Source organism: Dreissena polymorpha, chromosome 9 (genome assembly GCF_020536995.1).
Source record: "Dreissena polymorpha isolate Duluth1 chromosome 9, UMN_Dpol_1.0, whole genome shotgun sequence".
NCBI classification, from domain to species: Eukaryota; Metazoa; Mollusca; class Bivalvia; order Myida; family Dreissenidae; genus Dreissena; species Dreissena polymorpha.
The window spans coordinates 34233997-34252980 of NC_068363.1; the positions used below are offsets into that span (position 1 = coordinate 34233997).

Here is an 18984-nt window from a genome sequence, read left to right on the forward strand (position 1 = left end):
CCATCGGTTCTGTCAGTGCTACGTAGTGTTCATGCAGACGAACTTGCGACTTTTAACCTTGACACACTATAAGGGACCGCGAGGATTAACCAAATGGCGATGGCCTTGATGGTAAAGAATCCTAATCCGATTTAAGCGTTACTTTTGCGCTATGTATTCGTACCGAATGCCAAATTTTTGACAGAATTGATGTCATTGGGACGTTAATGACTTAAGGATAAAGACGAGGCTGTGTCGGAAGCAGCGGCCCAGATGTATACAGTGTACTGGACGTTCCTTCGATATACTTTAATATTTTCAATAAAACAAACTGTGCTAATACTCGCTTTAATGAAGTGATTTCTGCACAGATTGTATGAGTCCGAAAACGCATTTCCCTCGTGAACAGAAACGTAACATTCGGCAACCTTCATTCTTGGCACATGATTAGGGGATGTGAGGACCTACAAAACGGCTCTGGTCAGCTCGATGATAAGTCGGATAAGTGTTTTCTCGCTTATGTAGGCAAACGGTATATCAGAAGACCTGCAACTTTCGTGAACGATAAGAGGCCAAATGCGTTTTTATTCGCCGTGAAGACAAACAGAATATATGAAGACCTTGAACCTAAGTACACGATAAAGGACCGTGGGAACCTTTATAACGGCTCTCGTCTCGATGCTGACAACTATTACGCAGCAAGTAGTGCAACTGGTTCCTTTTTCCGTTTTCAGCCGAAAAAGATAAACTTGTTTTAGATTTTAAAAATACACACATGTGTTGCAGTATTTTATATATTGTCTAGCCTTCATATGCAATTACTTAATTGATATTAAAGTACCATTTGGTCAATTTAAATTTATTTGTTATGTATGCAAATACCGTTCCTTATTCGGTGTAAATCACCAGTAACACGCCGAAGTCAGCGGAAGTGCTGCGATCTGTATGCGTACAGAATGCAAATAAGTTTTATCGCTCGTTCCAATGATATATTTTGAAACCTCCAAATATTTATTTCGGACAACCATGAAGTCAGTTCGACGTCCTCGTGGTCCCAATAAAGATAAGACTGCACTTGAAGCAGCGGACTCGTTGACTCTAGAATACTGGAAAGCTTTAGCTAGATGCCTTAATAGCTGTTTCGATTCAAAGACCTATGCGCATATTATAATATTTGTTAGTGTTTGTTTTTCAATGTTGTAACACGCGTTTTCTTGTTCTCGCAGGACAAAGGTATATCTGGCAACCACCATCATTTTCAGACTGGATATACGAAAGGGCCATTGTCTATATGATGAACAGTTTTACGCCCGAGTAAGCGAAACTGATTTTTTTTTCTTATTCAGCCGCGAAGTAATTTATGATGTACAAATCTTCGAATAACTATATTGCAAAATATATACTAACTATTCAATCTTCTTGTACAATAAGTTTTTATTCGCTTCGAATAAAGAATAAGGAACTGGCTCCTGTGTACTCATTATGCCGCGAAAAAGGAACGTAGTTATCAAGAAATTAAATTAAGAAAAAATGTACTGCAATTAATACATTTAATATACAACCGACATTAACAATGATTTTAATGAAAGGTGGTATACTTTGGTTCATTTAACCAATGTTTAAGTACGCCAGTTCTTTATTCGTCTTAAATTCAGAATAGGGAACTGGTCCATCTTTCATTATTCAAACGCGGAAAAGGAACCGGATTATTGTTAAGTAATACTCAGTAGAAATGCATTGCAATAAATATTTCAATATTGAACCTACATACACAACTTTTTATTTAAATAGTGGCATCTCTATTCTGATAAATCAGTTAAGTAAGAATATGCCCAGTTCCTTATTCGGCGTAAATTAGGAATAAAGCATTATCTCATTTATTCTAATTCAACCGCGAAAAAGGAATTCGTTTATCAAAACTGAGTAGGAGCGTATTGCAATAAATATTCCTTATTTAACATACATTTGACATTATGTTAATGTATCTGTAGTCCTCTTTGATTGATTATAATGTACATTAAGGAAAAACATGCAAGTTCCTTATTATCGTCTTCGTAATACTTTGTTTAGTGTAGAACGTCGAATTCAATATACAAAAAAATGTGAGAGAACACAGCTTTATAACATGATCGCTAAAATATCACATACAATATCTACACAATTAAAATATCCAAAAGTGAACCAAAGGTTTCCGAATAAGGCGCAAACTTATTACCATTTCCTGATTCAGAGACTGTTATTTCTTACTTTTATATTCGCATCATAGACTTATAGCATAGGAAAGCTTTATATTCGTATTATTGGCTTTGTTCAATGTAAGGTTATTTATTTACATCTCTGAAACAGTTTATTAAGTTTTATGAAACAGTCTTTGAAGTTTTATCTGACTCTAACGTTCGGCAATGACAATGCGATAGCTGAATACTAGGCATTTTAGATATCCCATTTCGTTCTCAAACATAAACAGTTACGAAGAGATATGATTAAGTTGCATAGCGATTTGAACACGTAATCATAAAGGCAACACTGCATCGGAAGCAGCGGTCGCATACATAAAGATATCAATGATAAAACAAGTTATATCTTAATCCTTCGATCTCGCGAAACGCGGTGTAACACTCAGTTTAAGCTGTATCTGCCAATTGGGCAGTTTGATACTAACAATGTGTTTTGTATTCATGATTTGATATTATCTCAATGTGTAACACTTGTGTAGTGAGATAAACAATAACCACAATTTCCCAACAACAAACATTAACAGTTTTATATAATTGCGCGGGCTACTCGTGATAACATTTGTCTTCGAATATAACCTGATGCTAGCTGTACGTATATTTTGTTCCATTATCTTATCGGCTTATCCAAACCATTTATTACTAAGATGGAATATATACCTAAATGTTAAAGACCTGGATACTGTGCACTGTAATTCCTAGGTTGAAATAGGGCATAGTCAAGTGTTTTATAATACGAAGAATGTAGGTCGTGAATTTTTGAAAAATGCCGAAGGTCAGCGGGAGGTGTTTGATGTTATAAATGAAAATTACAATGGTTTCACAGGTTGGTCTAAACGAAGACTATGATAAGGTTGTTAGTGTCATACACAATACGATGAATTCTAATTTAGAGCAGAAAGGTGTTTAGATTTCTTCTCACAGAATAACTGTTTAGAAATTTAAAGTTAACAAACCATGGTGGTCTGAACACCTCACAGGCTTATGGACTGAATTGTGTACAGCCGAAAAAGTGTGGTTTAAATGTAAAAATAGGCAAACCCTTAAACAGGTTTATGAACAGAACAGAAAGTGATTTGATAGCAGTGTTCAAAGAGCAAAGAGGCAATATGTCTATCAAGCCAAGTCTGATCTTGAGGCGGCATTATCCTCTAACTCTAGAATGTTTTGGAAAAGTATTGGAAATATTGGTATTGGAAGTGAACGGTTAAAACGCACACCGTTTGAAATAAAAATGCCTGATGGTTCCATTATTTCTAATCCAGAGACGGTTCTTAAAAAGTGGGGCTCTGATTTTGAAGGTCTTCTTAACCCTATGAACACTGCAAGAAATGGCTTTGATAAGTATGCTGACTGTTGTAATGCTAATAATATTGAAAAACAAGAAAATGAACAACTTGATAGTAAGATATCTATTGATGAGGTATTAAAATTTATTTTACATGCTAATTCTGGTAAAGCACCTTGATATGATGATATACCATGCGAACTACTCAAAAATGATTCTGCGTTATCCTTACTACATAGTCTTTTTAACAGATGTTTCTTAAGTGGTACTGTACCTTCAGCATGGTCCAAAAGTATTATTACTCCGATCCCCAAATCCTCCACATCGGATCCACGAGACCCTTTGTCCTACTATGGCATATTATTGGCCCCGTCCATGTATAAAATAAACTGCTCTGTTTTAAATGATAGATTAATAAAGTGGACCGAGAGTAATAATACTGACGAACAAAATTGTTTTATGAAGGGTAGAAGTAAAATTGATCAAGTACAGTCCCTTATAAGTATTATTGAAACACGAAAGCTTTAGAAGTTACAAACATTTACTGTTTTTATAGATTTTAGAGAAGCTTACGATCTCAAAAACCGTCAATCTCTGTGAAATAAGTTGCATCAGCAGGTGGGGATAAGGGGTAGAAAGTTCCGGTTCCGGTGTAAACAGTAATAAACAAAATGTAGTTTATTTTTCAAAACCATATGCAATCAGTGCGGTTAAAAGCGCGAAAAGTGTGAAAAGTGTTAATATAAAGGACTAAAGTTTGTGGAAAAAAATGTACGTATGAAATTGATTGAAACAAAATAAGTATGTTGATGAAAAGAAAAAACTTTCAATGCTAAATACGTCGGGTGGGGTATTATTTTCAAACAAACTTTTTGCGCGCGTTGGCATTTACCGTTCATCCGTCACGCTCTACCAAAAACAGATGAATCGTAACGCTTGAGGAAAGAAACTTCAAGAATTAATCATTGCAAGCATAGTGGTATTAGCTGTACATAGGTTCTACCGTAGATTATAATCCGCTAATTATAATACCCAAGTTTCAACCAATAAAGGATGCTCAAGTCAAAAAATGAATTCAGGTAAGCGGACACTGTCATCGACAGCAAGCGAAACCTCCACAAACACAAACCTGTTGGAAACATCAGTATCTGAAAAAAACGAATCTAGCAAAAGCAACAATCAATCTAAAACAACAACGAAAAAATCAAAACCCGGACCCAAAAAAACAGAAAACAATGACAACCTTTGTCACCAACTCGCAAAACGAAAATCGCGACGCAAGTGGTTTGTCAATTGAAAAACGCCTCGAGGAAATAAGCAATAAATTATCAAACGTTCTAACCAAAGATGATTCAACATTCATAAAAGAAATAATAAGACAAACGGTAGAACAGTTAAAAGATAAACTTCTTGGCAATGTCATCCGCCGAATCGAAATCCTCGAAAATGATGTTTTCGAGCAAAAGCGCGAAATTGAATTGCTGAAAAAGGAAAGTGAAACAAAAAACAAACTTATAGAGGAATTAAAATCGAAAAATGCATGCTTAGAACACGAAAAGGCCGATCAATCAATAAGCCATGACGAATTTGCAAACAATACAGAACTATACAGCAGACGGAATAATCTCAGAATAGCTGGTATTCCTGAAGACCAGGACCGTCAATCCTCGGTGTCTGTGGCAAATAAAATTGTCACACTTGTGAATGAACATTTAGGAATCGCGATTGAGCCTAATGACATAGACATAGCACACAGGCTAGGGAAATTCAAGCCCAACTTTTATCGGCCTGTAATTGTGAGATTCGTGAGACGGCAAACACAGATTGAAATTATGCGGAAAACCAAATTATTCAAAGGGTCAAGCATTTTTGTTAATGAAGACCTAACGAAACTGTAGGCGGAAGTTCTTGCGTCTTTGCGCCTGAAGCAAACCAGTTCTGTCGAAAAGTCCTGGTCTTTTGAAGGAAAAATATATGCGTTATTCAAAGGGAACGAACAACCTACTCACACAAAATACTCAGAATACAAACTCTGGCTAGAAAAGCCGTGGCCAAAAAAGTCGTATTCTGAGAGCGTTGGGACCACAACCAGTACCAGAAACAAAGTGCCCGCTCACAAGTCATAGATATAAACCAAAGACTGTGTATCGATGAACATGTATCACCATACTTATATATATATCAAGTGCTAGTTTTTAATGAAGTGTGCTCCCATGCTACCTATCAAAAGTATTTCATAACTCATAGCTGCCTCAACTACATTCCAGTTTGTGACATTAATGTAAATTGAACAAAGTATAAAATAGAACGTGTAATGTATACTTTTCAACTCTTGTAAATCATCAGGCTACGCGCATGTAGATGAGCTATTCTTTCCGTCAAAGTTACGTCCCTTGTTTACAATAAAGCCACAATCCTTAGCATTACATTGATACTTATAAAGTATAACTAAATACAGTATGTTTTAGCGAAAAGTTTGTTACATACAGAGGTTTGTTTTATTATTTTGTTGCATTTCATTTCAACTTTGTTATGTTGGCTGCGCCATTTAATGCTAGTATAACTGAAAAAAAAACACTATGCCATTTACTCATTCGAAAGGTATACTTATTAACTTAATCAAAATAAATTGATCATTTAAAATTGTCTCTTTTTATTGACATACAAAATGATTAAATTGGGTAAAGACATTATAAAATGAAAAATTGTTTCAATAATACCAAAACTATGCAGCATATACATTAATACAAATATATTGGCAGAAAAACATAACCCAAAGAATGCTTATACCCCACTTGTGTTTGTAAATATGCCTCATCCATATAACTTTTATCTATTTGTTTAGAGTGTGTTCTCTAGTTTACGTTACTATTGTTTATTCATAAGCTATAATGGTGTCTTATGTTTAACTGTTCATTTATGTTTATGCATGCTGTTTTTGTTGTTGTTTTTTTTTGCTTATTATCTGGGCCTGAATATGCACATAACTTAAAATCCTTAAATTCATGTAAACTGCTCAAATTTAGGTAAATACACTTTAAAACGCATGTTATGCTACATTTCTTCTCCATGTTATTTAGCTAAATAATCAGATACAAAAATTATTTTTACTTTATGCCCAGTGAAGCTTAATTGCAATTTTGGCAGTAAGAATTCATACTGATACAATATTGCTGAAACAAATCTATACAAAAGTGTGCGCTCCTTTCCTCAGAAAAGAATTACCTTACTTCATAGCTTTCTGTTTATGTTTATATATGCTTGTGTATGCCTGTACATCCTTTTTGCATTTGTGCAATTATAATAAGAACAGGCACTGTCTTCAATGTATTCTCTTATAACTAATGTTTTTCTTTATTTGTGTGTGTGTCTGTTGTAAATATTTAGAAGTATTTCACAGTGTTTACTGTTATATTATCAATCAAACTACCTTTCTATAAGCAATATAGTGGTTAATGTTTTTTAATCATACATCATCAAATGTGTGTAATAAGTATCCATTGTGACATCTTAATGATAATAATGAATAATCAACAAGTACATGCATATTATTAAGCATTTAAATATGATTCAATTACTCAATATCATTGGTATATCTTTGTACATGCAAAACCATATAAACTTGTCTGGATATTGTCTATTTAAGTTAAATACTGGTATAAATTCAGTGTTACCACTAACTTAATAAAAACAAGTTTAACTTATATAACGACTTCGCGTAACAAGTACAATTTAAACCAGCTTTTCTGGCAGAATTGTTTTCTTCATACATAGGTTTATTTCAATGTGATTTATCCTTTCTTCTTTCCATCTTGGCTCAATGGAAATATAACCCGGCCATGTAATACGACATTACTTTTAGCATTTTCTTTTCTCCAGATAAGAATACCTTTTATCTGGGAACTTTATGTTAATGTTTTTACATTTGACAATATTTTTGGTTCATCAGTACTTACACTGATACCATATAATGTGCATGTAAATATTACTACCATGCTAGCATGCCCTTGTTTTTTTTTTCTTTCTTGATTTAATGCAAAGCTTTATTTGTGTGTTAAACCATCAGATGTTCTAGCTTTTTCTGTGGGCATACAATTCCAAAATGAACATATTCTGCATGGATGATAGTATTAACATTGTATTTTGATACAGCATCCTATGCATGTAACATGAATAAACAAAAACTATAAAATAAAGACAAACAAATATTTATTCATATGATTGTGTAACTTAGGCTAACTATATATGTTTTATGTTTTTTTTACATACTTCAAAATATAAATACAACTGTTATATTGTCTAATTTTAAATTCAATATCAAGTCATTCAGTGTTATCAATTACTATATTACTAATGCACTTTAATACCTTCAAGTCAAAAGTTTTCATTTAATAGGCTAATGCGAAATAAAAAGTTTCTTGAAGGTATTTAAAGTGGAGGACTTAAATCATCCTTTTTTTTCATTTAACACTTTATAACTAGCAGTTCTTCATTAATATATCAACAAACTCTTACTTCATTTTCGTTTTCATATGAAGTTTTCTTTAAGTGTTGAGTGAAACTTGGCTGTAAAATATAATTACACTGTCTGATTCAATATCACTGTCTTCCAGAGTATTCTCTTTTCTCATATAGATCAGTAACATAATTACTTGAAAAAGTAAAATGCCTGTCAAATTATGTACTTCTCCTACATGCTGATTAAATTATGCTGATACCACAAAGTAGAAAGAAATTAAATGTGATTATATAAGTGTATTTTTGTTACAAAAATAACATGCTTGTCAAGCCTCAGTTCTCACATGTATGAATAATTTATTTTATAACTTTATTTATTCTACAAGTACAAACTATTTACATTAAAAGATTCTTATTAAAATGTTTCCAGTATAAGGTTGGATGTGAACATGCAAGTAAAAAGATATTGTCACCTCTGCATTATAGTTAATGCTTATACTTATACAACTATTTATAATGCTGTTTATTATAACTGACATATCTAACTTATACTTTAGCTATGTTTATGTTATAAGTTTATATAACATAAGCATAACTGTTTTAGAAATCACCTGTCAAAGCATGTGTACTTCAAGCCTAAATAGAAGTTATCGTTAATTTGTTAAGGGTATGATCCATGTGTATGAAACTTATGTGTACTTCAATTACATATATTAATCCTAAATGGAAGTTGTCATTAATATGTATATGCTTTGATCCATGTATATATAACCTATGTGTTTTTTCCATGTAAATCTAAAAACATTTGAAAAAAACTTATTTTTATTTTTAGTAATTCGTTAATGCTTTGATCCATTTGTATGAAACTTATGTGGAAGTTGTCATAAATTTGTTAAATCTCTGATCCATTTGTATGAAACTTGAATTGTTTTTTCCATGTTAACCTGAAAATATTTTTGAAAAAAAAAATCCTATTTGTTACCACTCCAGATTGACATCTTTTGTTGCAAACTTCATTGTGCAAAGCTTTAACCAACAGTCGCATAACCAACGCATTATCGATTTTTTAAATAAATGCTATATTACATGTATAAATTTGTAAAAACTCTATGTCAACCATACATTATTGTTATGCACTTATGATTACATTAAAATAACAATAATCTTCCATAAGAATTCAAAAAAGTATTACATCTAGTGATTTTTTATATAAATAAAAAAAAAGTTATTCATTTCTTAATAACATTGTACAAACTTATATCTGCATTTTAAAAAGGGGAATGAGACAACATAAATCTAATACATGTTGTTAAGTAAAAATTAAAGCAACTTTTAATAACATTATATTGATTGATATCTGCTCTTCAACATACTTTATTTAAACATAACTTTTCGAAATATAATTATGAAATAAACTATTGACTGATTGCATATGTCTGTATATCCTTGTAATGTTTAGCCAAGCTACCGTTACACATACTGTCTTTTTTACTTTTATGTTTCTTAGTTTATTGTGTTTTGTTTTTGTTTTTGTCTACTATATGTACATTATGCTTATGCTTTTTTGTCCATGTCTCTATTGGGGACAAGTCGTTTATTGTGTTTTCTTCTCACTTTTGTGATTATTTTTTTTTATCTTCTTCATGTCTATTGAATATTCATCTTTTTGTATCCCTAATATTTGTTTTCTATTTGTGTTTGTATGTATGGACATCATATGTCCTATATTAGAAACCAACTGGACATGTTTTAAAATAGAAACTTACTGGACAAACACGCACAAATTACCATTTACATTACCCTCCATCTGTTTAAATGATTAAATTATGCACTTTGAATGTAAAAGGGCTAAACAATAAAGACAAACGTGCAAAAATCTTAAAATGGTTAGACGAAAAAAAAGTATATGCCTATTAGAAGAAAGTCACTTGACACATACTTTAGCACAAACATTAAAAGATGAATGGGACGGAGACATCTATCTCAGTGGACAACATACTAATAAACAAGGCTTTGCCTTTCTTATAAAAAATAATATAGGGATCACAGTCGAAAACTTTAACGAAATAATAATTGGCAGACAAGCAAGTATAGATATCAAATACACGAAACACAATTAACATTAATCAACGTTTACGGCCCTAACATTGATAATTCCACTTTTTACGAAACATTACAATCCTTTATAATTAATAACCAAGATAAAAACATTATAGTCGGTGGTGATTTCAACACTGTCCTTAACCCATTAATAGATAAAAAGAAGGGAAACCTTTATACTCATCCTAAAAATAAAAACATTTTAAACAACATAATTGAAAACTACATAGACATCTGGCGTACAGTACAAACGAAAGCAAATTCACCTGGCACTCAAACACGAAACCAACAATATTCTGTAGATTAGACTATTTTTAATAACTGAGTCACTTTGCAATATTTTGACACATGTAGCATAAAACCAGGATTTATGACTGACCACTCTCTAGTTGAACTTAAGCTACACAATATACAACCTGAAAGAGGCCCAGGATACTTTAAAATTAACAACAGCATCTTATTAGATACACAATATCAAACGCAAATAAAACAAGAAATATTCAACACAGTTCAAAATAATAAAGATGCAAATCCAAACACCTTCTGGGAAGTAATTAAAGGAAATATAGGTAACACAACAATTAGATACACATCATTCAAACAAAAAGAAACACACAAACTTGAGACTGAAACTATCAAAATCATTGAAACACTTGAAAAACAATTACATGAAACAAACACAAACGATACCAAAGACATTGAACATGAAATAACATAAAACAAGAATTAGAGGGAATTTATCATACACATCTCAATGGCATAATACTACGAGCACGTGCACAGCATGTTGAACACAATGAAACATATACAAAATACTTCGCAAACTTAGAAAAAAGTAGAAGTGTACAAAAAACTGTACACAAATTAGTAGTCAATGGTAAAGATATAATAAACAGAACTCAAATACTAGAAGAACAACGTTTATTTTTCGAAACCCTCTATAAACGAAAACATGTTGAAAATAACACCCTTTTTAAAAATACACATCATGCATTAAATCAAGAGGAAAAATAACTGTGCGACGGATTACTAAATGAATATGAATGTGGATTAGCACTAAAAGAAATGCAAAATAACAAAAGTCCAGGATCTGATGGCATCACAATCGAATTTTATAAAATATTCTGGAATGATATTAAAACACATTTAATTAATTCACTAAACTATTCATTTAACAACGAAAACTTAACTACGCTACAAAAACAAAGTATAATATCACTCATTCCAAAACCTGGAAAAAACTTAGCATCCTTATCAAACTGGCGCCCGATTAGTTTACTAAACAACGATTATAAAATTGCAACTAAAAGTATATCAAACAGAATTAAAAAATTTTATTACATTCAGTCATTTCAAGATCTCAATCTGGTTTCATTAAAAGACGTAATATTGGTGAAAACGTACGTCTGATACAAGAATGCATACATTATTTCAACCAACACAACAATTCTGGCCTCATTTTCTTTGCAGACTTCGAACAGGCTTTCGATTCACTAGACCATTCGTTTATGTTCTCTTGCTTAGAAAATATGAACTTCGGTGAAAGTCTTATTAAATGGGTCAAACTATTTTATACCGATATTAACAGTATACTAATAAACAATGGCTTTTTCTCAAACAGTTTTAACATCGAACGAGGGGTAAGACAAGGATGTCCACTTTCATCCTCGCTATTTATTATATGCATCGAGTATCTATCACACTATATCCAATCAAATAAACATATAAAGGGCATATCGCTAGAACCTGACGAAGAAATGAAAAAGTGTCTATTTGCTGACAATGCAACTTACTTCTTAAATGACAGTAGTGACTCTTTCAATAATCTTATAGAATCGCTAACCCTTTATGGAATGGCATCGGGCCTTAAACTAAACAAAAGTAAATGCACTGTGCCACGAGAAGGTAAATTTAAACAAAGTAATATTCATCTTAAAAAAGAAATGAAATTCAACTGGACATCAGATGAAGCAACAACGTTAGGAATAACCTTTACAAACAATGAAAATGAAACAATTCTAAAAAACATATTGCCTAAATTACTTTTTTTTAAATCATGGCAGCATCGTAAATTACACTAATCGGAAAAAACACCGTGTTGAAAACGTTTGCACTTCCTAAATTAATTTATACACAAACAGTTCTCCCAAACCCACCAAATGATATTAGTGAAGATATAAAATCAGAAATATTTAATTCCATATGGGACGGTAAACCTGATAAAATTAGGCGAACTCAATTAGTTCAATCAGTAGAATATGGAGGTATCAGACTAACGGATATAGATTCATTCCTGAATGCAATCAAATGCAGTTGGGTTAAAAGATATTTAGATAATCCCAACACGAGTACATGGAAATTATTCTACCAGAAAATTCTTAAAACATATGGTGACTCCTTACTTTTTGAATGTAATATTGACAATAATATCTTAGATGAAACTTCAACCAAAAACATATTTATATCGAATGTTTTATCGGCATGGTGTAAAGTTACTCATAATTTAGAAACCAAAATAAACAGTAAAATCATTCTGTGGAACAATAAAGACATAACTACTAACAATAAAACGTTTTTCTATAAACATTGGTTCGAACGAAACATTAAATATGTAGATGAATTATACGACTACAGAATAAACGACTTTTATTCTTTTGATAACTTATGCTACATATTCGGAATACCAACAAGTAATTTCCTGATGTACTACACATTGATCAAAAGTATACCCATACATATTAAAGCTGTTACCAATACAAATAATACACCATGTACTCAAAAAACATTCGTAGAAAACATAACTGCAAAAAAAAACAAAACGAACACATTATTTTACACACTTCAAATTAAAAACCCTTCTGAAATCTCTAAAGCTCAAACTAAATGGCAAAACCTTTTTGGAGAAAAAGAATTGAATTTGAAACAAATATTTGTCATGCCATATAAATCAACTATAGATAGAACGCTGAGAAATTTTCAATATAAATACATATAGAGAATAATAGCTACAAATAAATATCTTTTTAAGTGCAAACTATCCAACACAAATCTATGTGATATGTGTAGTGAACAAATTGAAACAATAGAACATCTTTTCTGGTAGTGTAAACATATTCAATCTCTATGGAATCAGTTGACAACCTTTCTAGAGAAACAACAACTAAATGTTAAACTATCTCTCTTAGACATCAGTTTAGGGGTAAATACCTTCAAAATGCAAGAGATTAATAACGCCGTGAATTACATAATTATATTAATGAAATATTTTATATTCAGCATGAAATACAGAAAACAAATATCCACAATGAACTGTTTTATCCATTATTTAAAACTGAAGATTCAAATTGAAAAAGAAATAGCCCTAAACAATGACACACTTCATATATTTGAACAAGAATGGAAACACATTAAACTTTCATAACAAGTCCAGTATGCTTTCTACCCTCTTTATGCAACTCATGCTTATTAATTACTATTCTGTTGTTTTTCTGTTCTCTTTCTTTAAAAAAGAACACCTATCACAAACATAAAAACAACAACCTATTAACCTTTTTTATAATCTAAAGGAAACCACAAGGTCAAAATAGTATATATACTAGCATATCTTGTATTACATATCTAAACATGATTGCTGCTGCATTGTGTCACTTTGTTTGATGATCATATACATGTATACATTATATGTTTTATATTAAAAAAGCAAAAGAAAAAAAGAATGTTCCAGGCATTAACATCATTATATAATGATGGTAGGTGCTGTGTACGCCTGAACGGGTTTGATACATCATAGTTTGATGTAAAATGTGGATTAAAACAAGGCTGCCCATTATCTCCGATGCTGTTCAACTTGTACATTAATGATCTAGTTGTGTATATGAATAATTTAGACAAAGGTGTAAGTACTGGAGATAGAAAAATATGCATTTTGCTTTATGCTGACGATCTAGTTCTGTTGGCAGAAAATGCCCACGATCTTCAAATCATGTTAGATGCTTTAGCTATTTGGTTAAGTTAAAATAAAATGACTGTCAATTGTAAAAGCAGTATCTCTAAAACTGAACATATATTTAAATTTAATTTCCGAGACGCTGGTTATTGTTCATAGCTACAAGTATCTTGGTGTTGTATTGAATGAATATTTAGATTATAACGAACTTGCTTAATCTGTTGCAATGTCTGCTTCAAGGGCACTCGGTTTTGTTATATTCAAAAGTAAGGCATTTGGTGGTTTTCACTACTCTACATTTACACAACTATACGTTTCCATGGTATGACCCATAATCAATTACAGTTCCCCAATATGGGGTGATAGATCATATTCATACATATATGCATTGCATCATAGAGCTATGCAAAATTACTTGGGTGTTGGAAAGTATATTCCGAATGTTGCTGTAAGTGGAGAGATGGGTTGGAAACCACCAATTGTTAGACAATGGTTTCAGTATTTAGACAGTATTTTAGAGTAATGAGTATGAACGATAATATTATTAATACATCTGTATATATGTGGTTCAAAGCTTGTAATGTTAAAAATGGTTTTTATAGATTGATGAAACTTTTATCAGAAATTAATAGTGCTCATGAATAAGAGAATAATATTGGAAATGCTAAACCTACTATATTAATGTTGGACATGAAATTGTTAGATATTGAAAAGAAGGAAACGGTAGTAATTAATTAAGAACTCTAAAATTTAAATCACAGTATTGTACAGATAACTATCGTATGTGTAATATGCCATTTCAGTATAGATCAGCTTTTACAAAGTTTAGGTGTGGTGTAGCGCCACCAAGAATAGAAACAGGTCGCTATGAAAATATTGATGTGTCAAATAGAAAATGTTTTAATTGTCCTGATTATTTTGAAGATGAAAAGCATGTGTTGTTCGATTGTCCGTTATATAGCAATATAAGAAAATACTTAATCTCTGCACTCGTTAATATGTTTGCAAATAATGATAATATGTCAGATGACGACAAATCGGTAAGAATGTTTAGTGATTTAAACCTTGTGTATTTATCTGCCAAAGCCTGCCATCATATTCTAGAAGAAAGAAACAGAAAATTGTATCGTAGAGTTTGATCTTTTAATGTGTTTAAGTTTTAAAAAATGTGAAAATAATGTTAACTTAATAAGATTTTTTTTTAGATATTCATTGTTATTTTAGTCACGTACAAGAAGCAGTCACTAAAAGATGGACATGTCTTAAATTTTATAGGATAATACACTGACTGCTCAGGTGTAACATGTTAGCATCTCCATTTTATTAATACTGAAGAAATTCCCTTTCTCATGCATTTTATTGAGTGTTTGACCGGGATATATAGATATGGGTATCTAGTAGCTGTTTCTGGTATCATAATATGATATATTGTATTATATTAGCTGTATTATATGTGTTAAACATCAAGTTTTCAATTCTCATAAGACGGTTTACATTCAACACTAGTATAACAGGAATTTTAAGGGGTGGATAGATCTTGTTGCAAAGTACTACTATACTCACTTAACTATCCTTTAATCATCTTAATTTTGTTTGTAGACATTACACTTCTTCACGATTACCAATTTATATTTGGGCAACTTTAATTCTACTCAATTTTCTGATCCAATCAGAAGTTATATTTGGCACTAGATTTGCAAAATGACATCTTTATACCATCCATAGCAATTAGATCTAAGAGTTATCTTACTCTTATGTATTTTGTGTTAATTATAACCGCTATTTGAAGTTGAAAACTTGAACAACATTCTCATTTCAAGCAGGGATGGCGAAATCAAATGTCCGAGTTGCCCGAGTCGTACAATTGCTTGTCTGGGCAACTGATTTTTTTCAATTCAGTTGTCCGTGGACAACCAGTCGGGTCGAGGAATACAAAAAATTACATTGTATTAAAGCCGTAATTAAGTTTTACAAAACCGGATGTTGACACGCGATTACATTGTAAGTGCTATTTGCGGAGCAATCAAGCTAAAATACGGGCACTCTCCTGCGCAGTGATCTCCCATATTCTATAAGAGACCGGAAGCATGCCGTATTTTCAACATTCGTCCCGACTGTTAGACAGTGTACAGACTGGTTTCTTTATTTTTACAATCAGACGGAAATAAAAGTATCGAACTAAGATAATCAAAACACGGTCTACATGTACCTTGTTATGTCAGACAACTTAAACGGTAAAGATGGAACTGATGAGGTCCACATATTGGACTAGTTTAATTTGTTAAGATTACGATCAGAGCTCCAGATAATTGTTTAAGATAAATAGTATTTCTCTCGTGACTTTTTTTAGCTGATGAGTAAAATACAAAATCAAAGAATTTTGCGGAAGTATTTGAAATACTCCAGCAAGTCTTTGATTTTTTTTTTTATACATGAACATGCAGAAAACATGTATTAATAATAAAGAACATCTACTCTTGTTTGCATAAACATGCATTTAGAAATGGCTGATAAAATAATCCGAATTAGGGCACTGTTGGTCCAACTGATCATATTTGCACAAAATGCGTATGCCAATTTTTATGATGATTTGTTTCACTCATCAAAAGTATAATTATGTGTAACACATGTTTCAATAACACTACCTTTGCAAGATTACAAGTTTGAGAAAGTCTTAATATAGTTCATAATATACTGCTATAAAGAATGTACCATGAAAATGCAACTATAACTAAAACAAGAAAATAATACTCATTTTGATTTATTCCAAATTATTTTACATTAATCAATAAATGCGTTTATAATTTATATAAACATTAACGGACAAGTGTAGTTCAGAACGGACAAGTTAAAGTTCTTTAATGGTTGTCCGTGGACAAGTATAGTTTTTTAGATTTTGCCACACCTGAATTTTGTAGTAGTGAAATATGTTCATAAAGTTTTTGCTATTATCGCTAAATTGTATTTTGGAATATGTATAGTCTCTTATAACTCAATTATGAGTGGCATTTATGTACTGTGTTTTAAAGTTATTGTGTATATGTTTTACTATGTACATGATGATTAGACTTTAATAAACATCTTAGCTTATCGGCGCTCATGTAGCCGAATACACGCATTTCGCATAAAGGTGTATACAATTCTTGATGCTATGCTGTACATGAAGAATAATGTTCGCTTGCTTTTTAATAGGACCAATTATTTAGATGAAATTATCTAGAACTGTTTATTTGTCGGTATAATTTGTTAACATCGCATTGTTAACAAAATTCGACAATGCCATTTGGATTTCAAAAATTGAATAACACGCATTTAAAAATACCTACATGAAATAATATCTTATTACAATAATTTTATACATATGAATATAATACTTGATGCAACAGCAAAATTAGGGTATATAAGTGTTTGAGATAGCCAAACTATGCTTATGAATATATAACTGCACGAATGACAAGTGATATCGAAATAGAGTTGATCCCGCGAACCGCTATGATGTAACGAATTTGTTCGGGGCTCGCTCTGATGTCGGCTTTTGAGCGATTGAGGTAAATATTTAAATCAGGCTAACATAATCTGATTTGTGAACATGAAAGTGTCGACTTTGATACCGTTTTCCGGTATTCTTGTGCACTTAATAGGCTTATATACATTGGATCAAAATCAAATCAAAATCATATAAAAGGCCATGCTTTACTGAGCATGTATAATTCTTATCGCCTTTTATAAATACCAACAAATATTCTTTACAGAGTTTTTTCGAATGCAAATTTCAATGATAAACAAAATTCTGGTAACCAAATCGACATGCGACAAGAATAAAACATTTCCAGCAGTGCGTTCATTCCAAATCGTCTTTAAAAAAAACATTGTTTAAATGTCATATATTTCTTTGCAAATGTACAAACCTAAAATGGTCAAACGGTTAACAGATTTTACAGAATTATATTCGAACGCTAACTTTATAATTGCACATGCATAAATCTTAAACGGTCAATCTGTTGACAGATTGTATGATATACTATGAGGACGCTACTTGTTTTCATATATATCTTTGTACGTGTAAGAATCTAAAATGGTCAATCTATTAACAGATTTCTGAGTATTATATGCGGACGCTACATATTGTATTTGCTTTTATGTGATATGTGTTTGATTTTTGCAATGTGTTACATAAATATCCTTTGGCAACTTACTTTCATTACACGCTATTCCTCTCCAACCATCTTTGCAGCCACCATTTTCACATGCACCCGAAACAACGTCGCATGGGTCCTCTAGGCAATGGCAGTGCTTGGAACAGTTTGCACTGTAACTTCCGAGTGGGCAGTCTGAAACGAAACAAGTGGTGTATGTATGATTTCATAGTAAGTACATATATATATATATATATATATATATATTGTCTTCTTTATATCGTTTAACTTTATTAATTCTTTCTGTCTGACGGGCGTTTCTTGTTTGATTTATTTTTTAGCAGTCACATAAACAATCAAGCTATGTAATGTGGATCATTTATACAACATATTGCTGCTTCTTTTTGTATTTGCACGATGATGATTTGAAGTATTTATTATGTAATGCTATATTCTGAAATATTTTTTTTCCAAAAAGAAGGGATATAGTTGACACCTGTTCGTAATTTCATTTCATCGTTCTTCAAAAAGTTGTTACTCTCTTGCTCTGGTCTCCTTCCTACCATTGAGTAATTAAATGGTGATTCAAATGCATGCGGTTTAATTCCCTTTTAGTATTATTTAATTTGAGTTGCAATGATATGAAGTTATTTTTTTTCACATTATATGTATCATGAATTTTGCTGGGACAAGTGTGAGGCTGAACGCTCTATAACCGGTTTAAACCCCCAATGCTATGCATTGACCGTTCGATTGCATTGACCCCAGCTTTATTCTTCTTTGTGTGTATGTTGTTTTGTATTGTGCTGTTTTGTACTGTTTTGGCAATCGGTCACTTACCAT

General features: G+C 31.7%; 1 protein-coding gene across 4 annotated transcripts in view; it reads right to left on the bottom strand.

Moving 5' to 3' along the window:
- The window catches only part of LOC127845697 (multiple epidermal growth factor-like domains protein 10), an 85395-nt gene that overhangs the window by 11008 nt on the left and 55403 nt on the right, over positions 1-18984 (bottom strand). For 3 of the 4 annotated variants that reach the window (XM_052376786.1, XM_052376785.1, XM_052376783.1), the window contains one exon: positions 18202-18336. The exons of the other annotated variant lie outside the window; for it this stretch is intronic. In XM_052376786.1, coding sequence (XP_052232746.1) covers positions 18202-18336 — 135 coding nt within the window. The remainder of the gene's footprint in view (positions 1-18201; positions 18337-18984) is intronic. 4 annotated transcript variants of the gene reach the window in all.